The 23,292-nt window shown below is 32.3% G+C and overlaps 1 protein-coding gene across 4 annotated transcripts; it reads right to left on the bottom strand.

Moving 5' to 3' along the window:
* Positions 1 to 1,301: 1,301 nt before the first annotated feature.
* Positions 1,302 to 22,584, bottom strand: LOC127739446 (stress-induced-phosphoprotein 1-like). 4 transcript variants are annotated; one of them, XM_052251224.1, is made up of 13 exons: positions 22,422 to 22,584; positions 21,535 to 21,744; positions 19,770 to 19,911; positions 18,238 to 18,388; positions 16,288 to 16,483; positions 14,553 to 14,679; positions 10,295 to 10,397; positions 8,920 to 9,040; positions 5,759 to 5,855; positions 5,329 to 5,490; positions 3,754 to 3,857; positions 2,722 to 2,885; positions 1,302 to 2,064 (listed from the first exon to the last, which is right to left on the bottom strand). In XM_052251224.1, exons 1-13 carry the CDS (start codon positions 22,443 to 22,445, stop codon positions 1,992 to 1,994), a joined length of 1,674 nt encoding a protein of 557 aa, XP_052107184.1. In that variant the 5' UTR covers positions 22,446 to 22,584; the 3' UTR covers positions 1,302 to 1,991. The 4 variants fall into 4 exon arrangements, with proteins under 4 accessions (XP_052107184.1, XP_052107186.1, XP_052107185.1 ...); XM_052251226.1 differs by lacking the exon at positions 22,422 to 22,584 and adding an exon at positions 22,382 to 22,403; XM_052251225.1 differs by lacking the exon at positions 22,422 to 22,584 and adding an exon at positions 22,167 to 22,188.
* Between the last annotated feature and the right edge of the window lie 708 nt (positions 22,585 to 23,292).

Genomic DNA, 23,292 nt, shown 5'->3' with positions numbered 1-23,292 from the left:
AGTATGGACACAACATTCAAGCTTGATACAGCTCTGAATTTGGATTGTGATTAAATATTTGACACAGCATAGGTTTCTGACACAGAATGAATGTGGTCTAAGAACTTAAAAAATTTTAATTTACCTATTCAAACCATATCATTATTATTTGCTTTTATATATAAATCAGAAATAACCAATTTAAAATGGAAAATTTTAAAGAAAAAAAAAAGAAAGAAAAAAAAAAAAATCCCTCCCCCAAATTTTTTGAACCCCCTTATGATTCATCACCCCCAAACTCAATTCCAGCCTTCCCTTTGTGTTATGGTACCTTGCAGTACAATTTCAGAGAGATCCATACACTGGAACACAAGTTATTGTCTGGAAACTAAAAAAATGCTTGTTTTTAGGCCCCTTTTTGGCCCCAAATTCCTAAACGTTTAGGGCAATTACCCCCAAACTCAAACCCAGCTTTCCCTTTGTGATATGGAACCTTGTAGTACAATTTCATAAAGATCCATACACTTACACACAAGTTATTGTCCTGAAACTAGAAAAATGCTTGTTTTTTGCCCCTTTTTGGCCCCTAATTCCTAAAATTTTGAGGCAATTATCCCCAAAACCAATCCCAGCCTTCCTTTAGTGGTATGGTACCTTGCAGTACAATTTCAGAGAGATCCATACACTTGAACACAAGTTATTGTCTGGAAACTAGAAAAATGCTTATTTTTGCCCCCTTTTCCTAAACGTTTTGGGCAATTACCCCCAAACTCAATTCCAGCTTTCCCCTTGTGATATGGAACCTTGTAGTACAATTTCAGAAAGATCCATACACTTACACACAAGTTATTGTCCTGAAACAAGAAAAATGCTTGTTTTTTGCCCCTTTTTTGGCCCCTAAATCCTAAAATTTTGAGGCAATTACCCCCAAAATCAATCCCAGCAATCCCTTTGTGATATGGAACCTTGTGGTACAATGTCAGAGAGATCCATACACTAACACACAAGTTATGTCTGGAAGTTACAAAAATGCTTATTTTGGCCCCTAATTCCTTAACTGTTGGTACCATAACCCCCAAAATCAATCCCAACCTTCCTTTTGTGGTATTAAACCTTATGGTAAAATTTCATAGAGATCCATTCACTTAAACTAAAGTTAGAGTGCGAAAACCAATGTGTCTTCTGACGACGACGACGATGACGCCAACGTCATACCAATATACGACCCCAAAATTTTTTTGCGGTCGTATAAAAAGACATAATAGGCAATTCAAGTATGAATAAATAGAGTACAGATATTCAAAAGACAACATAACACAAAACAGAAACAGCATTTTTATTATAAATTCCTCATTATATTCTAGGCAATATAGTTATTTCAATCATTCTATTAAACTATAGTTAATTCAATCATTCTATTAATCATTCTTAATTTAAACAATCATGAATTAATTTTACCAAAACAATTGAATTTACCTGTACAAAAGCTGTCAAATACATTTTATTTAAAACTCAGCCTATTACAATTTATTTTTAAGATTCCTGCACAACTGTTTAAATAAAACATTGATGTGCTTGTCATTAAACCAAAAAAATATAATACAATTTTTTTGTAGAAGTAGCCAGACTAAATTCACTTTTAAACTTCTTTCAGGTAATGATGTAATTTATGAAAATTTGTTTTCTTAGACCAGTAAAATCATATTTTGACTCTCAGTTATGGTAATGAAAATAAGCAAAACAATTCCTGAGAAAATATATACATATGCATGATGACAATATAATGACAAACATTTTTTTTTTAATTGCACAACAGACATACCATATATGATCAAAGAAAATTCTTGAACTTGAAATTTAGAAAATGAAATTACAGGATCATACAGCAACAAACAATTCAATGTAGTAAAATAATTGTTCCCGAATAGAAATACTTTATAGCACAGTTGTGATTGTTTATGCAAGCTTGTATAACGGAAACATGTTTGATTTCAGTGAAATAACTACATAGGTCAACGAAGAGCAATAATTCCACATTCCATTAACTTTTCTATTTTAGCTGCAACTTCTGGGTTTTGTAGATGTCTGAAAGATATAATATTGCATTAAAAATTACTTTTGAAAATCTAATCATCTATATTTGCAAAACATGATATTTCCTCAACCATAATGTTCAATGCTACAGGAAAGATATCTCTCTAGAGGTACATGACTGGTATTCAACCAGGCAAAAATTTGATGTAAACTTTTTCAAATAATTGGTCTTGAAATTTTAAAAGTGGTGTTACAAGATTACTTTGCATTCAATTTTTTCAAAGGGTTGCTTTATACTACTGTAAATTCAGAAATTATTGCGTGCATTTATTATTGCGATTTTATCATTTAAGATTAAAATGCGATTTTAATTTTTGCAATTTTGAGAAAAATCCAGTTTAATTCATATACAAAATTTCAAAATGCGAATTTAAATTATTGCGTTTATAACCCTGTCGCATTTTTCGCAATAATAAAAACATCGCAATAATTTCTGAATTTACAGTATTTGGAAATGCTATTTAAAAGCAATATTTTTATAGGTTATTGGAGATCTGAACTGTATTAAATACCCGACACAAAATAATTTGACTATTCCAACATTTAGGCTGTTAAAATGGCTTTCGACCAAATTCTTTTGTTAAAACCTACAAAGATATTTCGAAAAGAACATTTCTTATTAGCTGCATCAAGTCTATTCAAACTTACTCTCTAACAGCCTTTGGATCTTTTTCCATTTGCTGGAGAATTAACTGCATGGCTGGGTCTTTGAGGATTTGTGTTACTTCTGGGTCTGCCATGGCTCTCTTACGTACAGCCTCAGGGTCATTTCCTTCTGCCATCCTGGAATCTCTGTATCCTTGATTTGCTTCCTAACAGTTAAAATTTAGTCATAAAAATATAATTTTAAGCACTGGAGACAAACAACTAAAGGAAAAGTGTAATTTCACAGCAAAGTCAGGGACTGAATTTTAAAAGCATCCATCCAAGTTGCCTCAATTGCTCATCTGGTAAAAATATACCATATCATTATTAACATAAAATCAAAATATAAACATAATTTAAAAAATTTTCTATTAATTTATATAGATCTTGTATTGCTGCCCGTACATGAATTACTTTATAAAGTTTCTTACTCTTATAGTTTTTGAAAAAAATCAGTCATTTAAGGGCATTAACTCCTTTCATTTAGACATTTAAGGGCAATAAATCCTTTCATTTAGACATTTAAGGGCAATACCTCCATTCATTTAGACATTTTTTTTTCAGATCCTGTATTGCTGATCATGCTTGCTGTATACAGTTTCTGTCTATCTAAAATAATTCACAAGATAGCAGGCCCTAAAAAAATTGTACCAACAAGAATTTGATTTCAATAAATAAAAATTTGTCCCATATGTTGGACTTATAAACATATAGTGAAAAAAAGAAAACCCAAAACACATCCTTATTGGATTCAACGTGATTGCAATAATCTATTAGATGCGACCTTGCCCTTTGAATTGTTACCATGTGTCAATGACACGACATCTAGGTAATAATTCAATACATTATTCAGCCATTACGCTTGGATTATGGAAAAAAAATTGTGCAACATGTGACTTTCAAAAAAGCAAACAGTACATAGATATATTTGTTTTATACCCAAGGTGTGACCTTGAAGAAGTTACACTACTTTTCAATCTGACATTTTGCAAATATGACCACTGGATGTCATTTTGACTAGCAAAAATTATTTACCTCACAGTTTGGATCAAGGTCTAATGCTTTCAGGTATGCCTGAGCAGCTTTTGATGGTTCTTTCATAGCGTAAAATATACTTCCTTTCCTCAAATAACCTTTAACTGAAATAAACAATGGACTGATTAGATAATTGTGTATATATTTATAAGTTTTTATTCAAGCTTATTTCCAACTTCTAAAATTCAAAGCAGAAGTGAAAAACAATATCTGACTTTTGTATTAACTAGAATTTGGCCATTGTTGTCTGTGCATTTTTTTTTTCATTGCCATTTGCTTTTAAGGACACCTGTTTTATTTCACCAATTATATTTTATTTGTTATTTACTTATGCCTAGCCAAAAATTTTCCTGAAAAATTAAAAGCCAGTTAAAGAGATTTCATCTTAAACGAACATTTTGAAGAATTACATAATCAGCAACTGTGACTTTAACCTTTAACCTTCTAACCATACAATCACTTGGCTTTCTCCCTTTCTTTCTATCAATCATTGTATTAGTTTTGTTATAATCCAAAAATGAACCTCAAGTAATCACTAAGTAACAACAAATTGGACCTAATATAAGAATACTTTCAGTCTATTTCTAGCAGCTGTGACCTTTCCCTTTGACCTAAAAATCAACAGGGTTCTTCCTCCTACTTACACCTTCCATCTATAAGTTTCATTTCAAACTAACTAGGGAAACTCAAGTTATAATCAGGCAACAAATATCCCCCCTAGTACTTTTGAACTGTGACCTATGGACCCCAAAATAAAAAAAGCTTTTTTTTTCACCCTTTCTTGTATCCTCCATAGGTTTAAGTTTCTTTTTAGTTAAGCAAGGGAAACTCAAGATTTCACCAAGAAATTATTTGTTTAATAATTTATGTTTTTTTAATAAAGCAACAACTTTGACCTACTGACCCTTAAATCAATATGTTTCTTCCCCTTCCTATATATCTTCCATCTGTACACGTTTCATTCCAATTGTGCAAGAGAAAATCAAGATTTCATCCAGAAAGCATTTGTTTTGAACACGGAGGGACAGGTGTAGGGACAAAGTGATGACTTTGTAATTTCATTTGTTTTTGTGGGATCAAATTTTTGAGAATTGATAAAAAATTTTATTTTTCTTGAAACATGATTTTTAAGTACTTATAAACTCTGCATACAAGTAAATCGAAAATTGTATTTTGTGAAAGTTGAGGTTAACCTCTAACCAAGAAATCCATTAAAATGAGTAAAAAACGAAAAGTATTCTAGTTTTGAGTTGTCTCAGTCATAATTTATCATACTTTAAGTCTTATGTTGTCTGTTTTGAGTTGTCTGCCTTGTGTTGTCCAAGTCTTGAAAAGGCTTCTCTTAGCTTGTCTCTGTATTATTTTATTTCTGATATTTAATTGCTCTTTCAGCAGATTCACTTATCTAAGAATTGTAAATTACACCTCAATTCTTCACAAATGCAAACAAAATCTACTTATGAAGCCTTCTCTGTTAAAAAAAACCCAGCACACAATAGAACTACAGATGTACAAGGTTCCATGTTTTCCTTGAATGAACATCCATTATTATTACATGACATTATCAATACTTACTAAATTTGGGATCTAATTCTATACATTTATCTGCATCTTTCAGAGCAAGATTAAATTCCAGTAATTTTGTATAGCATGCTGCTCTGTTGCTGTAGAGTTTAGCATCATCTGGGTTTCGCTTTATTGCTTCATCATAATGCTTCTTAGCTGTTGGATAGTCACCTGAAATTTTATGTATGTGATGCAGAAAAGTACTTGATCCCAATAAGGAGGACTTAAATATGCTACCCACTATATTCAATATTACATAGTACATTGTACTAAAGTATTGTAAGGATATAGATACATAAACAGACGAAATTTCAAATTTTTATGTTTGCAAGATGTGCTGAATCAATAATTAGTAGTGTGTATTGGGTCAATGATTGAGCCCAAAGTTACCATTATCAATTGTCAAATTTCATTAATATTTATTTCATCTACAACTTACCTTTTTTGAAATGGTCATTTCCTAAAGTTTTGGCCTCTAATGATTTTTCAGGATCTATATATTTCAGTCTTTCATTTTCTTTTATCTTTTTATCCAGCTGTCAAACAAAGCGACAAATTTTCAGTAAAGTTCATTCATATAAATGGAAAGATATGAATGTAGAATTTTAATAAGATGTGACCTCTCCACAAATCTTTTAACACAAAATCCAGTTTCAATCAAAGATGCAGCTAAATCAAACATATTTGTAATCAGTTACATTCTTTTTCTTCTATATAAATAAAACTAGATATGGGCTTTACTCAGAAACATCAATAAAAAAACAGCTTAAGGGCATAACTTTTTAACGGTAAATTTCAAAATTGTAAATATCAAATTTGACCCCTATCTCATGATGCATGATATTGTGTTAAAAGTTCAAAAGATTTGGTCAGGGGATCCTTTAATTTTTCATTTCAGAAATAAATAAATGTGGATAGTGTCCACATGTGGAAACAGATGATGCCCCCGCTTGCATATCATATAGTTATAAAGGGACATAACTGAAGAACGGTAAAAGTGACGCTACCCAAATTTGAACTTGATCTTGAACTTGATTTGAGTTTTGTGGTAATAAGCATTGTGTATAAGTCTCATAACATTTGGTTGAGGCTAACTTTAGAGAACAGAAACTAAAAATTCAGCAATTTTTCTATTTGTAAACACGCATAACTCTAGAACGGTTGTGTATAAGTTTTATAACATTTGGTTGAGACAAACTGAAGTCAGAGAACAGAAACAAAGAATTCAGCAATTTTTAAGTTTATAAAGGGACATAACTCAAGAACGGTAAAAGTGTTGCCACCAAATTACTTACTTAATCTGTATTATGTAGTAATAAGCATTGTGTATAAGTTTCATAACATTTGGTTGAGGCAAACTCAAGTTAGAAAACAGAAACAAAAAATTTGTACATGATCTTAGTTTTGTGGTAATGAATATTGTGTATAGGTTTCATAATGTTTGGTTGGGGCAAACTTAAGTTACAGAATGGAAACTAAAATTTTGCAATCTTTCGATTTATAAAGGGGCATAACTCAATAATGGTTAAAGTGACACTACCCAAATTCAACTTGATCTGTGTTTTATCAGTGGAAGTTAAAATTAAACATTGCATAGTATAAATCATTGATTGTAGTTGATTCAACTATAATCATGGACAAAGGAAGATAACTCCAATTTTAATAAAATGCTCCGCTGGGGCGCAGCTTGATACTACCGCAGAGGTTGAACCCTGAACAGTTGGGGCAAGTATGGACACAACATTGATACAGCTCTGAATTTGGATTGTAATTAAATATTTGACACAGCATAGGTTTCTGACACTTAATGAATGTGGTCTAAGAACTTTAAAAATTTTAATTTACCCATTCAAACCATATCATTATTATTTGCTTTTATATATAAATCAGAAATAACCAATTTAAAATGGAAAATTTTAAAGAAAAAAAAGGAAAAAAAAATCCCCCACCCCAATTTTTTGAACCCCCTTATGATTCATCACCCCCAAACTCAATCCCAGCCTTCCCTTTGTGGTATGGTACCTTGCAGTACAATTTCAGAGAGATCCATACACTTGAAAACAAGTTATTGTCTGGAAAAAAATGCTTGTTTTTTGGCCCCTTTTTGGCCCCAAATTCCTAAATGTTTCGGGCAATTACCCCCAAACTCAAACCCAGCTTTCCCTTTGTGATATGGAACCTTGTAGTACACTTACACATAAGTTATTGTCCTGAAACTAGAAAATTCTTGTTTTAGCCCCTTTTTGGCCCCTTATTCCTAAAATTTTGAGGCAAATACCCCCAAAATCAATCCCAGCCTTCCCTTTGTGGTATGGTACCTTGCAGTACAATTTCAGAGAGATCCATACACTTGAACACAAGTTATTGTCTGGAAACTAGAAAAAATGCTTATTTTTGGCCCCTTATTCCTTAACATTTTGGGCAATTACCCCCAAACTCAGTTCCAGCTTTCCCTTGTGATATGGAACCTTGTAGTACAATTTCAGAAAGATCCATACACTTACACACAAGTTATTGTCATGAAACTAGAAAAATGCTTGTTTTTTGCCCCTTTTTTGGCCCCTAATTCCTAAAATTTTGAGGCAATTACCCCCAAAATCAATCCCAGCATTCCCTTTGTGATATGGAACCTTGTGGTACAATGTCAGAGAGATCCATACACTAACACACAAGTTATGTCTGGAAGTTACTAAAATGCTTATTTATGGCCCCTTTTTGGCCCCTAATTCCTTAACTGTTGGTACCATAACCCCCAAAATCAATCCCAACCTTCCTTTTGTGGTATTGAACCTTATGGTAAAATTTCATAGAGATCCATTCACTTAAACTAAAGTAAGAGTGCGAAAACCAATGTGTCTTCGGACGACAACGACGCCTTTGTCATACCAATATACGACCTCAAAAATTTTTTTGCAGACGTATAAAAATTAGAATTGTACTTCACAACAGTGAATGAAATAAGTAAAAGGACACCATTGGGAAAGTAGTAATATTGTAGGTTGGCGCCTATTAAAACGTTGAAACCTGATGCATTTGTTTGCACCTGTCCTAAGTCAGGAACCTGATGTTCAGTGGTTATCGTTTGCTGATGTTGTTCATAAGTGTTTCTCGTTTTTATAGATTAGACCGTTGGTTTTCCTGTTTGAATGGTTTTACACTAGTCATTTTTGGGGCCCTTTATAGCTTGCTGTTCGGTGTGAGCCAAGGCTCTGTGTTGAAGGCCATACTTTGACCTATAATGGTTTACTTTTACAAATTGTGACTTGGATGGAGAGTTGTCTCATTGGCACTCATACCACATCTTCTTATATCTATTGTGTTTTATGGTAATTACAATTGTGTATAAGTTTTATAACATTTGGTTGAGGCAAACTAAAGTTAAGAGAATGGAAACCAATTTTGGGACAAACGTATGGACGGACAAGGGTAACACTTAATGCCCCCTTCGCCTAGCAGCAGGGGCATAAATGTATTTTTTTCTTAATGTACCCACGACAATTAATGAATCCACAGTACTCCCTACTTTTAATCTGGGATATAATTATGTCTCATATAGTAAGTAGATATTTCCTTTTATTTAAGTCTGATAGTTAAACTAACCACTTGAACTATTTTTTGTATTTCTGGGTTTCGATGTTCTGATAATGATTTGTTCAGATATCTCAATGCGCTCTCATTGTCTTCTTTTTTCATACAAGCCTTCCCTGCTCTTGCAAGTGCCCTAAAACAGAACAATACTGAAGGTTTGCATTTATGCTAAATAAAAATAATCAATTGGTTAGAATGCATAGCACATAATCCTGCTATGGTCCTTAGTACGTATCAAAAACCTGTGTCAACTATAATACAATAGTTAAAGTTATTGCAAACCTTAAAACTTCTTGTTCATTTAAAAATGACAAAAAAAATTCATGTTCATTGGGCATATTTGGTATATTAAAAAATTAAAACTTTCATCACAAGAGCAATTACTGCCTGGCAGATATGAAAATCACTTTAACAATACAACTCAACATCATAAAGTTCCACACCAAATATCAGATTTTGGCTAAATACAGTAGCTGAGAAATATGTGACAAAAAAATATTGTCAAACAGGAAGTGACTGCCTGTCAGATCTGAAAGTAGGTTACATCGTACAACTCAACATTCTAAAGTTTCTTAAGAAAAATGAAATCATTTCATAATGTGAGAATCTGAGAAAATTGTGACGAAAACATCCATGCTCAGTGGGTTTTATAAAAAATTAGTATCAGCCAACAGAAAGTGGGTGTCTGAAGATCTGAAAAGTGATAACATTTTACAACTTATCACTGTCAAGCTCCTGACCAAATATGAAGTCATTCTGTTCAGTTGTACCTAAAAGAAGTATGCCGGAATTAAATGAATGAACAAACAGAGGGACAGACAAGGTAATTGCAATATAACCCTTACTCCTAGAGAAGGGATATAACACATATCAGAGTTAGCTATTTTTTAGGATGACTTGGATCTCACTTAGATGAAAAACTTGGTAGTCAATATTAAACCTAATGAAAGTCAATGAAGCATGAAATGTAGGTCACTTGGTATCTTAGATATAGTCTAAAGTGAAACTTATTCAGTCAATTAAGTGTAAAATGAATGTCAGAGTGACCACCAACCATGTTGACTTTCTATTTTCAAGGGCACAGCCCTTGAACAAAGCAGACATTACATAGCAAATCAGATTTGACCTGTATTTAATGCTTGTGTAGAGATTCCAATAGGAAACAAATTTTACATTATTGTATTATTAGTGACGTTTCTGCCACTGACCTTGTACAATTACTGAAAAATGGTTTAATTACCGTATTTAATGGTCAAAAGTTCTTATGGCATTCATTTTTCATGGATGGATAACCAAGCAGCAACTGTATGCACCAAGAAAACTATTCAGAAAGCATAATTACAATATTATCCAAATTCTGCCATACTGTACTAAATATACTACTTACTTGGCAATTAATGTATAATCTGCTCTGTTTTCTCTTCCTATATTAATAGCTTCCTCTGATATTTCAATACATTTATCATAATCCTTTAATTCAAAATATACAGCTGCAATAAAAAGCACATCATTTATATAGTGGCCAACAATCACCAAATACAGAGATTTTTATACATCTAAACAAGCAGCTGACTTGGGATCTATACATTGTTAACATTATATTCACTAAATCAGTGTACCAGTAGGAAAAGTTGAATACACAGACTTGGTTTTGTCTTATGCAAATTTTACTGAAATATACAAAGGTTCAAAGCTGGTAAAATGGGGGAAAAAATCTTCCAATCCAGCCAAATAGGAATTGTTGGGTATTTTTATTGAGATTTCTTTTTTTTGAGGTCTTATGTAGGTCAATAAAAGTGACCCTTATATATGATTTGTAACTACAAATAACACCTTCAAATCCTTGACCAAGGGTTATATATCTTGTCATTAGAAGTTCCCACACGGCATTTTAATCTTGTGAGAGAATTCCTCTACACAAATACCTTATACATGTGCAGTTTGTTGTTTCCATTTTTGCACTTAAATTGTGAGTCTGTATTAAAGCTAGGTGGCTGTTTAATTTACCGGTATATTAATACATACATTCGAACCTCCTTACAGGATTACAATAATCCTGTTTTTTTTCAGGGGTGTCCTTCAGTCCTCCAGTTGAAGAGAAAATAAATGGGGAATGTGTCCATGGGATACAGATGATGCCCCTGAGTTTGGTGGTAATAAGCATTGTTTATAAGTTTCACAACATTTAGTTGAGGCAAACTAAAGTTGGAGAACGGTAAACGAAAAAATTCAGCAATTTTTCCATTTGTAAAGGGGCATAACTCTAGAACGGTAAAAGTGACGCCACCAAAATTCGAACTTGATCTGTGTTTTGTGCTAATTAGCATTGTGCATAAGTTTCATAACATTTGGTTGAGGAAAACTAAAGTAAGAGAACGGAAACCAATTTTGGGACGTACGTATGAACATACGTACGAAGGTACGTACATACGGACAAGGGTAAAACTTAATGCCCCCTCTGTTACGGCGGGGGCATAAAAATCCTGTGTTTTCAAAATTTCATGAATGAATATTTTCAGACACCATTTTTTATTATGCTGTTTACAAATATCCATTATTGAAAATGTTAAAACCTGAGTGTATCAAAGGTTAACTGACATTACCTGATTACACACCATATGTAGATTTTGACCTGGCCTGTAGCTAATTAACAAGTGATAATAGTTTGATTGAACACTCAACAGGTGATAGGATATTAATAGTTCAATATGGCCTCTGTTTGTGGCAAACACCAAGGATGGTTAAAGGTAAATACCGGCATTGATAGAAAAGTAGAATGCTTTTGTCAAGACATCGATGTGAAGGTTTTGATGCCGGTAAAACATTTAAGAAACTTTCAACTCAGCAAAGAAATACTCCTCTATTTCACACTCCAATGCGGACATTAAAGGACCTTCAGCATGCTCAAGAAGAAACCGGACTGACAGCAGAAAAAACATCGACTCAAAGACAATTCACAGCCTCCTCATTGTTAAGATTAACAACTAAACAAACTGCTACCAGGATCAGGATTACTATAGTACAGAGTCAAATGTATTAACCTTAAGCCAGCCAAGTCAGCTTGTATTGCATGACCCTCCAAGACCAGTGCTTAAGTTATTAAATAACATTTGTCAATGTTATATAAACAGTGCTTTAGCTAGTCTTTGAAACAATGACAATCTTAAGCAAAATGACTTTACTAATGCTTAAAGACCAGGCATAAGTATTTTTATTGTTTGATAATTTTTCATCAATTCATCATGTTTTAAATGTATAGCTATTTCTTTCTTATATATCTATGCCAATGACATTGAATACAAATAAAAATGATGGAGGCATGAATAAAATACGATACTTTTATTTTCTCTTTATACTCAAAGGAAACGTTAAATCATAGTATTTTAGTTACGAGCAGTCAACAATCAACAATAAAAAAACAAACCCAGAAACAGAATCTTCTCAATGTTTCTTTCAACTGATAGCATTCAAATAGACAGGCTACAAGGGTAAATACTGTAAACACATTGATATATATTACATTCAGATGGAAGATTGAAGAAAAACAAACTAAAAGACAATTTTTACATTAGACGGTTACATTTTACAACAAAATTTATATCAATAAAAAACCTGTTGATCTGAAGTCTAAACTCCTGACCAAAATTTCCCTACCTCCTGATCTGAGTTTCACTGTCCGTCACATGTATGTAATTATGAATGAATAAAATGCTTCGCCGAGTGCAGCTGGATACGACCGCAGAGGTCCAACCCTGAACAGTTGGGGCAAAAAATGGACACAATATTCGTGCTTGATACAGGTCTGAATTTGGATTGAAATTAAATGTTTGACACATAATAGGTTTCTGACACAGAATAACTGTAGTCAAAGAACTTAGAATTGGTTATATGATTTGAATTTATATTCAGTTTTTTCCTTTTGAGCAATACACTATTCCCTTGCGAATTGCCCCCCCCCCCTCCCCCCCCCCCCCCCCCAAAAAAAAATTTACACCCTTTTTTTTTGTTGCTTTTCTGCAATACACTATGCTGTTACAAATTGACCCCCCCCCTTCCAAAAATAAAACCAAAATTTCACCCCCCTTTTTTTTTGGCAAAATTTTTTTTTTCTCACCCCACCCCCTTTTTTTTACATTAAATAATATTTGAAGAAATTTTCTTTTTAATTTCTGAAATCTGTAATGAGAAAAAAAATTGTTCCCCCCCACAATTTCTTTTAAACCCCCCTCCCCTCCCCTTTTTCCAAAAAAAAAAAACCTTCCCTCAAGATATGGTCATTATCTCAATTCAAATTTCCAATGGAGTTTGCAACCCTAATTACCCATTTAAATACATCATAAAAGTCTTAAAATAGAAAATGACATACATAATCATGTCTAAAAATAATATATCTTTAATCAGCATTTTTATTAGTAACTTCTAAAAATAAATTAACAGCTAATCACCTCAAGACAACACAAAATTTCTTTATACATAATTTTAAAGCAGTGTAAGGGAGGTAATCCAAATTTAACATTGAGCTTAAAAGTGATTGTCCATTAACAAGGAAACCCTTGTTTTTCCCCCTTTTTTGCCCCTAATTCCTAAACGGTTTGAGCCATTACCCCCCAAAGCCAATTCTAACTATCCCTTTGTGGTATGGAAACTTGTTGTACAATTTCAGAGAGATCCATTCACCGTACCACAAGTTATTGTCTGAAAACTTGAAAAATGCTTATTTGGGCCCCTAATACCTAAACTGTTAGGACCATAACCCCCAACCTTCCTTTTGTGGTTATAAACCTTGTGTTTAAATTTCATAGATTTCTATTAACTAATACTAAAGTTATTGTCCGGAAACCAAGTGTCTTCGGACGATGACGACGTGATACCAATATACAACCGCAAAAAGGTCATATAAAAATTATGGAGACAGTGTTGACAGATATGTTGGTGTTTTATATATCGGTTTTAAGTTTTGAACTATCAGTGGAAATTTGAAGTTTGGATATATACTATTTCATATAAAATATTTGTTTTAAAAGATAATAAAAGTCTTGTTTCTGATAGTACTTTCATCTAAAACAGAAAATTGTTTGCACTTTCATTCTATCCTTTCCCATGAGAAATTGATTTAGATCATAACCTGATACAGATTATAATGTTTGCAGGGGATACATTTTTCATTGTTGTAATAAGACATACCTGATTTGTTATTTCTATAAGTAATATCTGTAGGATCTAGTTCTATTGCTTTATCATAAGACATACCTGATTTGTTATTTTTATAAGTAATATCTGTAGGATCTAATTTTATTGCTTTATCATAAGACATACCTGATTTGTTATTTCTATAAGTAACATCTGTAGGATCTAGTTCTATTGCTTTATCATTAGACATACCTGATTTGTTATTTCTACAAGTAATATCTGTGGATCTAATTCTATTGCTTTAACATTAGACATACCTGATTTGTTATTTCTACAAGTAATATCTGTAGGATCTAATTCTATTGCTTTATCATAAGACATACCTGATTTGTTATTTCTATAAGTAATATCTGTAGGATCTAATTCTATTGCTTTAACATAAGACATTCCTAATTTGTTATTTCTATAAGTAATATCTGTAGGATCTAATTCTATTGCTTTATCATTAGACATACCTGATTTGTTATTTCTATAAGTAATATCTGTAGGATCTAATTCTATTGCTTTATCATAATGTTCAAGAGCTGTAGCAAAGTCTTTCTTTTTGTATGCTTCATTTCCTTTCTGTTTTTCTTCTTGGGCCTTCAACAAATAAAACTCGTTAAAAATACGTTATATTTTTTTTTTAAATCTCTAAATTAAAATATCAAAATTAATCAAATTCCGTATACATGACATATCTGAATAAAAATATTGAATTTTCCTAGAATTTATAAGCAATATCTTTTAAATAAATAAACCCCCAACTGGAAACTTGAAAAAGGATAACAGCCTTTTCTTTAAAGCTACACAAACAAGAATATACTGTAAAATGTTGGACTAAGATTATATATTCTTAATGCACATTCCCAGAGATTGCTCTGCAACCGTAAAAAGTTTCATCAATATCCGTCTAATCATTTAACTAGTTGTTTTCCAAAAAAAGGACACATTGACAGACATTTAGAGATTTCTATTTATTCCTAAACACTTTGTAAAAAAATCAAATATAAAATTTTATATTTTGCAATTACTTCCACAAAGCAAATATTGTGTAAATTAAAATAAAATGCTCCGCTGGGGCACAGCTTGATATGACCGCAGAGGTCGAACCCTGAACAGTTGGGGCAAGTATGGACACAACATTCAAGCTTGATACAGCTCTGAATTTGGATTGTGATTAAATATTTGACACAGCATAGGTTTCTGACACAGAATGAATGTGGTCTAAGAAAATTTTAATTTACCTTTTGAAACCATATCATTATTATTTGCTTTTATATGTAAATCAGAAATAACCAATTTAAAATGGAAAATTTTAAAGAAAAAAAAAGGAAAAAGAGAAGAAAAAATCCCCCCCCCAAATTTTTCCTAAAATTTTGAGGCAATTACCCCCAAAATCAATAACAGCCTTCCCTTAGTGGTATGGTACCTTGCAGTACAATTTCAGAGAGATCCATACACTTGAACACAAGTTATTGTCTGGAAACTAGAAAAATGCTTATTTTTGGCCCCTTTTTCCTAAACGTTTTGGGCAATTACCCCCAAACTCAATTCCAGCTTTCCCTTTGTGATATGGAACCTTGTAGTACAATTTCAGAAAGATCCATACACTTACAAACAAGTTATTGTCATGAAACTAGAAAAATGCTTGTTTTTTGCCCCTTTTTTGGCCCCTAATTCCTAAAATTTTGAGGCAATTAACCCCAAAATCAATCCCTGCATTCCCTTTGTGATATGGAACCTTGTGGTACAATGTCAGAGAGATCCATACACTAACACACAAGTTATGTCTGGAAGTTACAAAAATTCTTAATTTTGGCCCCTTTTTGGCCCCTAATTCCTTAACTGTTGGTACCATATCCCCCAAAACAATCCCAACCTTCCTTTTGTGGTAATGAACCTTATGGTAAAATTTCATAGAGATCCATTCACTTAAACTAAAGTTAGAGTGTGAAAACCAATGTGTCTTCGGACGACGACGACAACGACACCAACGTCATACCAATATACGTGTTTTGCGGTCGTATAAATATAGGTGAAACCTGAAAAATTTATTCCACATTCAAATTTATCTCAAACCCAATCAGTATACTGCTTAAATAATCGTAAAAAATAGAGTTACCACAAAAGTACCATGCATTTTTTTTTTAAATCCATCACTGTTTTCATTAATTACAGATTTATACATGTTTATGACTTTAGGTCTACCTGTGAATTAGGTTGGTTTTCAGGTTCAGGATTAGAATTATTTTGGGGTTTCGAATTTGAGCTTTGAGGAGGCATAGAAGTTTGATCTGGCGTTGCTTCTGTTTCTTTGTCTTCACTTGCATCAGCATTTTTTTGTTCTAAATCAAAGCCAAGTAAAACACCTAATGTCTGAATAATTCTAGGATCTTGAAAACTTCTGAAAAGAAATAAAATACATACATATAATAAACATTATTAATCTGTGGGTGCAATTTTTTGGTGTCATTTTTTATGCTGTAATTTTCAATAAACCATAAGAACAATGGCTTCCTAACTATCCTATAGCATGATTTATTTTGTATGCCACACACAGTCTGCACCAAAATCTTTTCCAGCTACCAGTCAGAAGACCAATATTCCACCATTTTTCTTACATGTCTAAACTAAGTTTTGCAAAAACTTACTAGGCCGAATTAAATTTCACTAGTCTGTTGCACTGGACTAGTGGCTAATGGTGCAGACTGCACACATTAGGGATTTGCAAAAAGGTCCTTTTGTCTAACTAGACATCATTGAGATGGGAGCCATCTCTGTGGGCCCCGCTGACCTTGAACTTTGACCTAGGAAGTTGTACAAACATTATGACACACCCTCTGGTATTGGTTAATATACATGTCAAGTATAAAGTATGAAATTAGAATGGTTCTCTAGATATAGAGCGGACACAATTTGTTACGGACAGACTGAACACTATAAGGCGACCTGCCACTAGGCAGGGCCTTAATAAGTCTCTTAACACCTTCTTACAGTTAGTACTGATTATCTCTCAATACATTTAGAAAATATGCACATCTACATAGTATGTCCTAATTATCTCTAAAGTTTCATGAAATTCTGTTGTGTGGTTTAAGAGGAGTGGCGATGACAAACTGTTGCAGTAGAATATTTAGGCCATTTTAGAAAAAAAATTGTGAGGGGGGTTGAAGGCATCTAATTTAAAATAGGGTAGTATTGTTTGAAACAAGTTTTCACACAATAGCTTTTGAAATTTCTAATAAAAGAACAGAGTTCCAATGTCCCCTGTGTTGCAAATATTTTATCTATCCAAGGTACAAGGGCAATAACTAAAAAAAGTAATTTTTTTTTGTTCTTTATATCTTAAAGAGAAATGAAGGCTTCAGAGCAAATGCAATGTGATTTCCATTATAATTATTATCTCCAAGGGGCATAACTTTTTTAAAATATTTGATCAGAACTTATTTTCGAAAGTGTCAAAGACATTGCTGATATAAACTTATGATAAAAGTTTCATAAAATTCGGGCAAGAATTGAACACATGAGAGCGATAACATTGCAATTTTCCATATAATCAATATTTTCACGTGGCATTACTCTTTTTAAAATAATTGATCGGCAATCATTTTCGAACTCGTTCAAGACATAGCTGATATAAACCTATGATATGAGTTTCATAAAAATCTGGCAAGAATAGAATACATGAGAGCGCTAACTATGCAATTTTCCATAAAATTAATGTTTCCAAGGGGCATAACTCTTTTAAAAATAAATGATCAGCACTGATTTTCAAACTTGTTCAAGAAATTACTGATATAAACCTATGATATAAGTTTCATAAAAATCTGGCAAGAATTGAACACATGAGAGCGCTAACTATGCAATTTTCCATAAAATTAATGTTTCCCAGGGGCATAACTCTTTTAAAAATAAATGATCGGAACTGATTTTCGAACTCATTCAAGACATTGCTGATATAAACCTATGATATAAGTTTCATAAAAATCTGGCAAGAATTGTACATTAGAGAGTGCTAACAAGACCGGACGGACGGTATTTCCATGTCCCCCATTACGCGTTATGCGGGGGACAATTAAAATTGTATGGGATGGGGCTTGAGAAAAAAGTGTCTTCCAACCCCTCTGAGGATACATTTAGTTTTGGAATAGCCCTTACTGTAAACTATTGGGATTCTGTTGAAGCAATTGTATCATCATTCTGTAATCTGGCTGTTTTAAATATTCTCTCGTCTTTGGATTGGCTTCTAATCTTTGCATTATATCTGGAAAGGCAAAAGGGTTGCCTAGAGGCTGACTACCTGATGGTCCTGTGAAATAAACAAGTGATAATATACAATACATATGGTGTAGCATTCTTCTTCTTTATTGGTTATAACGATCACATGATTCAAAGGGTATTCCATGTCTCTGAAGCTTTGTTTCTATTTTTAAGTATATGGATGCTATGTTTATATTTATATATATATATATATATATATATATATATATATATATTGACGGTCAATATTAAAAATCTTGCAAAATAAAATGTAAAATACACAGAAAGCACACTGAAGTCCATTTCCATAATACACTATTTACATATGTAATATATAAATTAAGGACTTTCACTCAGTCAATACATTATATAGAGACCTGTTAAGATTACAGTATATCAGGGTTTTTTTCACGTCAGCTTTTTTTCGCGATTTTCATGACAAAATGGGCAGGTTAAATTTTCACTGTTTATAATTTTCGCTGAATGGGAAAATACACGTGAAAATATAACTGTATCGCATTGTCAAAGATGTAAACAACACAAACTTGATTGAATGACAGATAATTGATCACAAATAAATACAAGTAATACAAAGGCAAATACACAATTTAGAGAACTTTTAAGGAACGTAAATTACACACTTTGGGGCATGCTAAAAATTGAAGGTTTTGATCATTACAGATATACCAATGTCCGTGTAAAAGTGATTTATTTTTATTCTTTTTTCACATTAAATGCCTATTGTTTGGGTTATGACACTAATCAATACAATAGGTCGTCAATAATTAACATATGATTGCTGTGTTGTCAAAAGGTGTGACACGTATGTTAAGCAAATTTAATTATTGTAAAAACAGATTTTAATTCAGTATGCTCATTCTTGTGAACTGTCGAACAACACAAAAGACTCAGTATTTGACAGTATAATGTATAAAACTTTCAAATTTTTATAAATCTTGGAATATGCAGGGAAATTTACGCAGGGTCAAATTTTCACTTTTCTTTAGTTACCGCGAAAAAAAAGCCAAAATTAAACACACGCGAAAAAAAACCGATATACAGTATACTGACCTTAGACTTCGTCCTCTGTCAATATAATCTGAACAGGTCCTTATATAACGTATAAACCTAATCAAGAGTCCATAATTGATAAATATTATATATAAGTGTTTTGATTCAGAAGGAAATGAATTTTGTTACCTCTTTTTCATAAAAGAAAAGATAGGACATTAGAATACCCAACTTCATTAAAAAAGACAAATATAATGAAACTTATAAATTATAAAAAGATATATTGGTTTCACAAAACTTTTTTAAATTCTTATTTCTATCTGTTATAGTTTTCTTTGAATTATGTATAATAATTTTAAACACTATTTAAAGGTTGATTCCAAAAATTATTTTATTTTAAGCAGAATACACAAATTTACCAGTTAATTTACTCTGTGCATCCTCCAAACCATTTTTTAGTTGTGCATTTTCAGGGTCAATCTTTAATCCTTCCATAAATACTGAAGCTGCTTCCTCATATCTGTTTAAATAACATAGGGCTGTGCCTTTCCTGGAGAAACCCTATATAAAAATTACTCCATTCTTACTAAACTTATTGAAGCACTATATAATTTGTGTCTCAAAATGCAAAATGCTACAAATTTGCATTTAGAAATTAGACAAGAACATTTTGTTCGACATGAATTGAATTTGAACCAAATCTTTTTTTTCCCTTAATTTACTAAAACGTCACATTATGATTTTGAGTAAAGGTTAGAAGTCACATTCAAATAGCTTCAAGATATCCAATCAAAACATAATCTATGGAATTTTTTAGTAAACATTGTGGTATGTAAGTCCTTTTGCAAGTAAAAGAACCAACATTCCAAGCCTAAAGCTATGATCTTGAGAAATTTGAAAGTTACTCGAGCCTTTTAACACCAACAACCCTGGAAATATTTGACTTGACGAATAAAGTAAAACAATAGAAAACTTACATGTAAGGCAGGTTCCAGCTTGCACTTTTGTACGGGGGGAAATTGTGAGAGGCACAGAAACAACTAATTAATGCATTACTGATTCAAATAAAGGAAAACATTTCATGGGGTATCAATTTTTTGTAAATCTTAATAAAAGAACAAAATTCATGATATGTTCTATGTAGACACTGACTTTCTCTAAAAAAAAGTTACGTTATTTGACACATCTGTGAGGCAACATATTCTCATTTCTACACATTTCTCATACAAAAATTAAACAGAAATTATTGTTCTTAAAACAATAAGAAGATGTGGTAAAAAAATGTATGATTGTCAATGAGACATTTCTCCATCAGAAACCAAATGTCTAGAAGTTTGCAACTTTAGGTCAGCTTACGGCCTTCAACAATGATGGCAAAGGTATAAAAGGCCCTGAAATGACATATAAGTAATACAAGAAAACAAGAAAACCAATGATCTGATTTATGCACAAAACACTTCAAGAAAAACAAATATGATATCCAGCAACAAACGACAATCACTGAATTACAGGCTCCTGACATGGGACAGGCACATATAGAATGGGATTTAACATGTTTGTGGGAGCCCAACCCTTTCCATAACCTCGGATAGTGGTGCTACAACCCATTATAAAAACAAATTATACTTATGACACAGACTGCGAGACATATCACTCACCTGTTGATAGAAATTTCAGAAAAAGACAATGATGGACAGCAACATTGCTAATTACTGTCAATTCAGAAATTATTGCTAGTTTTTTTTTAATGCAAATAATGCAACTGGGTGAGTATCTCTATAATAAGAAATTGCAATAATCAAGCTCACATTTTTGTCCTTTCTTCAAAAATTGCAATAATTTATGAATTTACAGTAATTCAAAGTTGCTGGACCATGACATAGAGGGCAGCGATTCAAATTGATCGTCAAACTGAGATGTAATGAAAGTAATGCAATATTATAGAAAATATTATTGTTTATAAAAAGTTGTTCCTATAAAACTAATTTAAGCAGAAAACTGAACATTGATAATTGGTAATTGATTGAAAGTCACTGAACCATAACCTCGTGGACAGGGCCTAAAATTATTCGCCAAACTGATATGTTCTGATAGTAATGCAGCTTTATAGAAAATATCTTTACTTTATCACAAGTAGTTCCTATCAAACTGATTTAAGCAGATAACTTAACATTTAATTCTTACCTTTGCCCAATCTGGTTTTATTTCTATTGTTTTGTCAGCATCCCCAAGTGCTTCAAGGTATCGTGCAGCTTTAGTGAGTGCTGCAGATCTGTTACTATATAATACATGGTTTTCAGGATCTAATGCTATGGCCTCTGTATACTTCCTTATTGCCTCCTCAAAGTCATCAGATTCTAATGCCTTATTTCCCTCAGATTTAAGGTCATTCACCTAAAATGTGTAGTGTGTTGTATCCTTTTCATTAATAAAACCGTTTGCCTTTTCTTATCAAATTATCATTTACTAATCTAGGCTAAACCAGCACCATGTTCAAATCTGTATTATCTCAAACATTTGAATATATAATATGAGTAAAAATAAATATTATGGAGCACGAAAATATACATTCATATAACCATTATACATGTTATACTATCTACAATGTACCAATCACTCACATTTTATAAAGCTTGAATAAACTTATACTTAATAGTAAATCTTACACAGCACAAAAACTATCTTCCTCTTTCATAACAAATTGTTTCAATGCGAGAAGCAATCTATTGCAATGGATTTTCATTATATATGTATTTTATATTCACATAATCATGATGTTTAAATCTTACTACCATGTTTATCCATTCGGTCATTACCATTTATTGTAAATGCGTTTGTGCCAATAAAATGTGGTATTGTATTGTATTAAAAATTTATATTTTCCATTTTTGATTTTATTGTCTAGTATTGATATGTCATAATGTGTTTCATTGTGAATACAAAGCGATAGTTTCTAGCTATGTGCCGGTTTTCCAGTTGGTGTAAAACACGTGCAGACAAATCCAACAGAATTCGAAGTGGTAAACCATACTCATGTAATAAAACCAGGTATCTCTTCACCCTAATCCTACCTTCTTCTGATTTTCGGATGACATAATCTGACAGCTTCAGTGTTTTCCTGTATTTTCTGTATTTTTGAGACCGAATTTTCTAGAGTCCTGTTCGTAATTTTTCGGAACTCATTTAGCATTATCCATTATTACTTTTCAACTGGTTCCCTGAAAAGGAAACTTTCATCGTCCAGATAAGTAGGAACAGAGACCAGGTTTTTTTTTACCTCCCTTTGATAATCCGGAACACTGTGGTTGTTTTCCTCAACAACACGAGTTACAGCTATCTGGTTTATTTAGTGCATAATATGCGCATTAAAATGTCCTATTTAAAAAAGAACAATCTATTGCGCATATTAAATACAAAATCAATCCAGATATTATAAATTAGCTGAATTTTTTTCATATACGTATACAATAGAGTAGATTTTTTTTCTTCAAATACATAGAAAAAGTAAAATAACAAAAACAGAAAGTCCTTTTAAAATAGCAAAATCAAAAGCCCAAACACATCAAAGAGGGTAGTAATGCCCTTTACCGTCAGGCGTCAAACGGTCATTTTCGGCTACCGTTAGCGTCAAATTGGTTAAAATCTAACCGTGATTTGTCAAAATATTTTTATCGTGATTCGTCACAGGTCTCAAATAATTATCGTTACCGTTATTTTTGGAAAAAAATTAACGTGATTCGTCAAAATCAGTCTATTTTTTTACCGTCTAAAAGAAAGTGTACATTTTATCGTCAGGCACAAAAAATTACCGTTAACGTCATTTGGCCAGATTTTTTAACGTTATTCGTCATGAAGGTACCCCCATTACGACCCTCATCAAACGAATAGAAAACAACTGTCATATTCCTGACTTGGTACAGACATTTCCTAATGTAGAAAATG

The sequence above is a fragment of the Mytilus californianus genome, unplaced genomic scaffold (assembly GCF_021869535.1).
Source record: "Mytilus californianus isolate M0D057914Y unplaced genomic scaffold, xbMytCali1.0.p SCAF_4, whole genome shotgun sequence".
NCBI classification, from domain to species: domain Eukaryota; kingdom Metazoa; phylum Mollusca; class Bivalvia; order Mytilida; family Mytilidae; genus Mytilus; species Mytilus californianus.
This window is presented reverse-complemented; position numbering and strand designations above follow the sequence as displayed.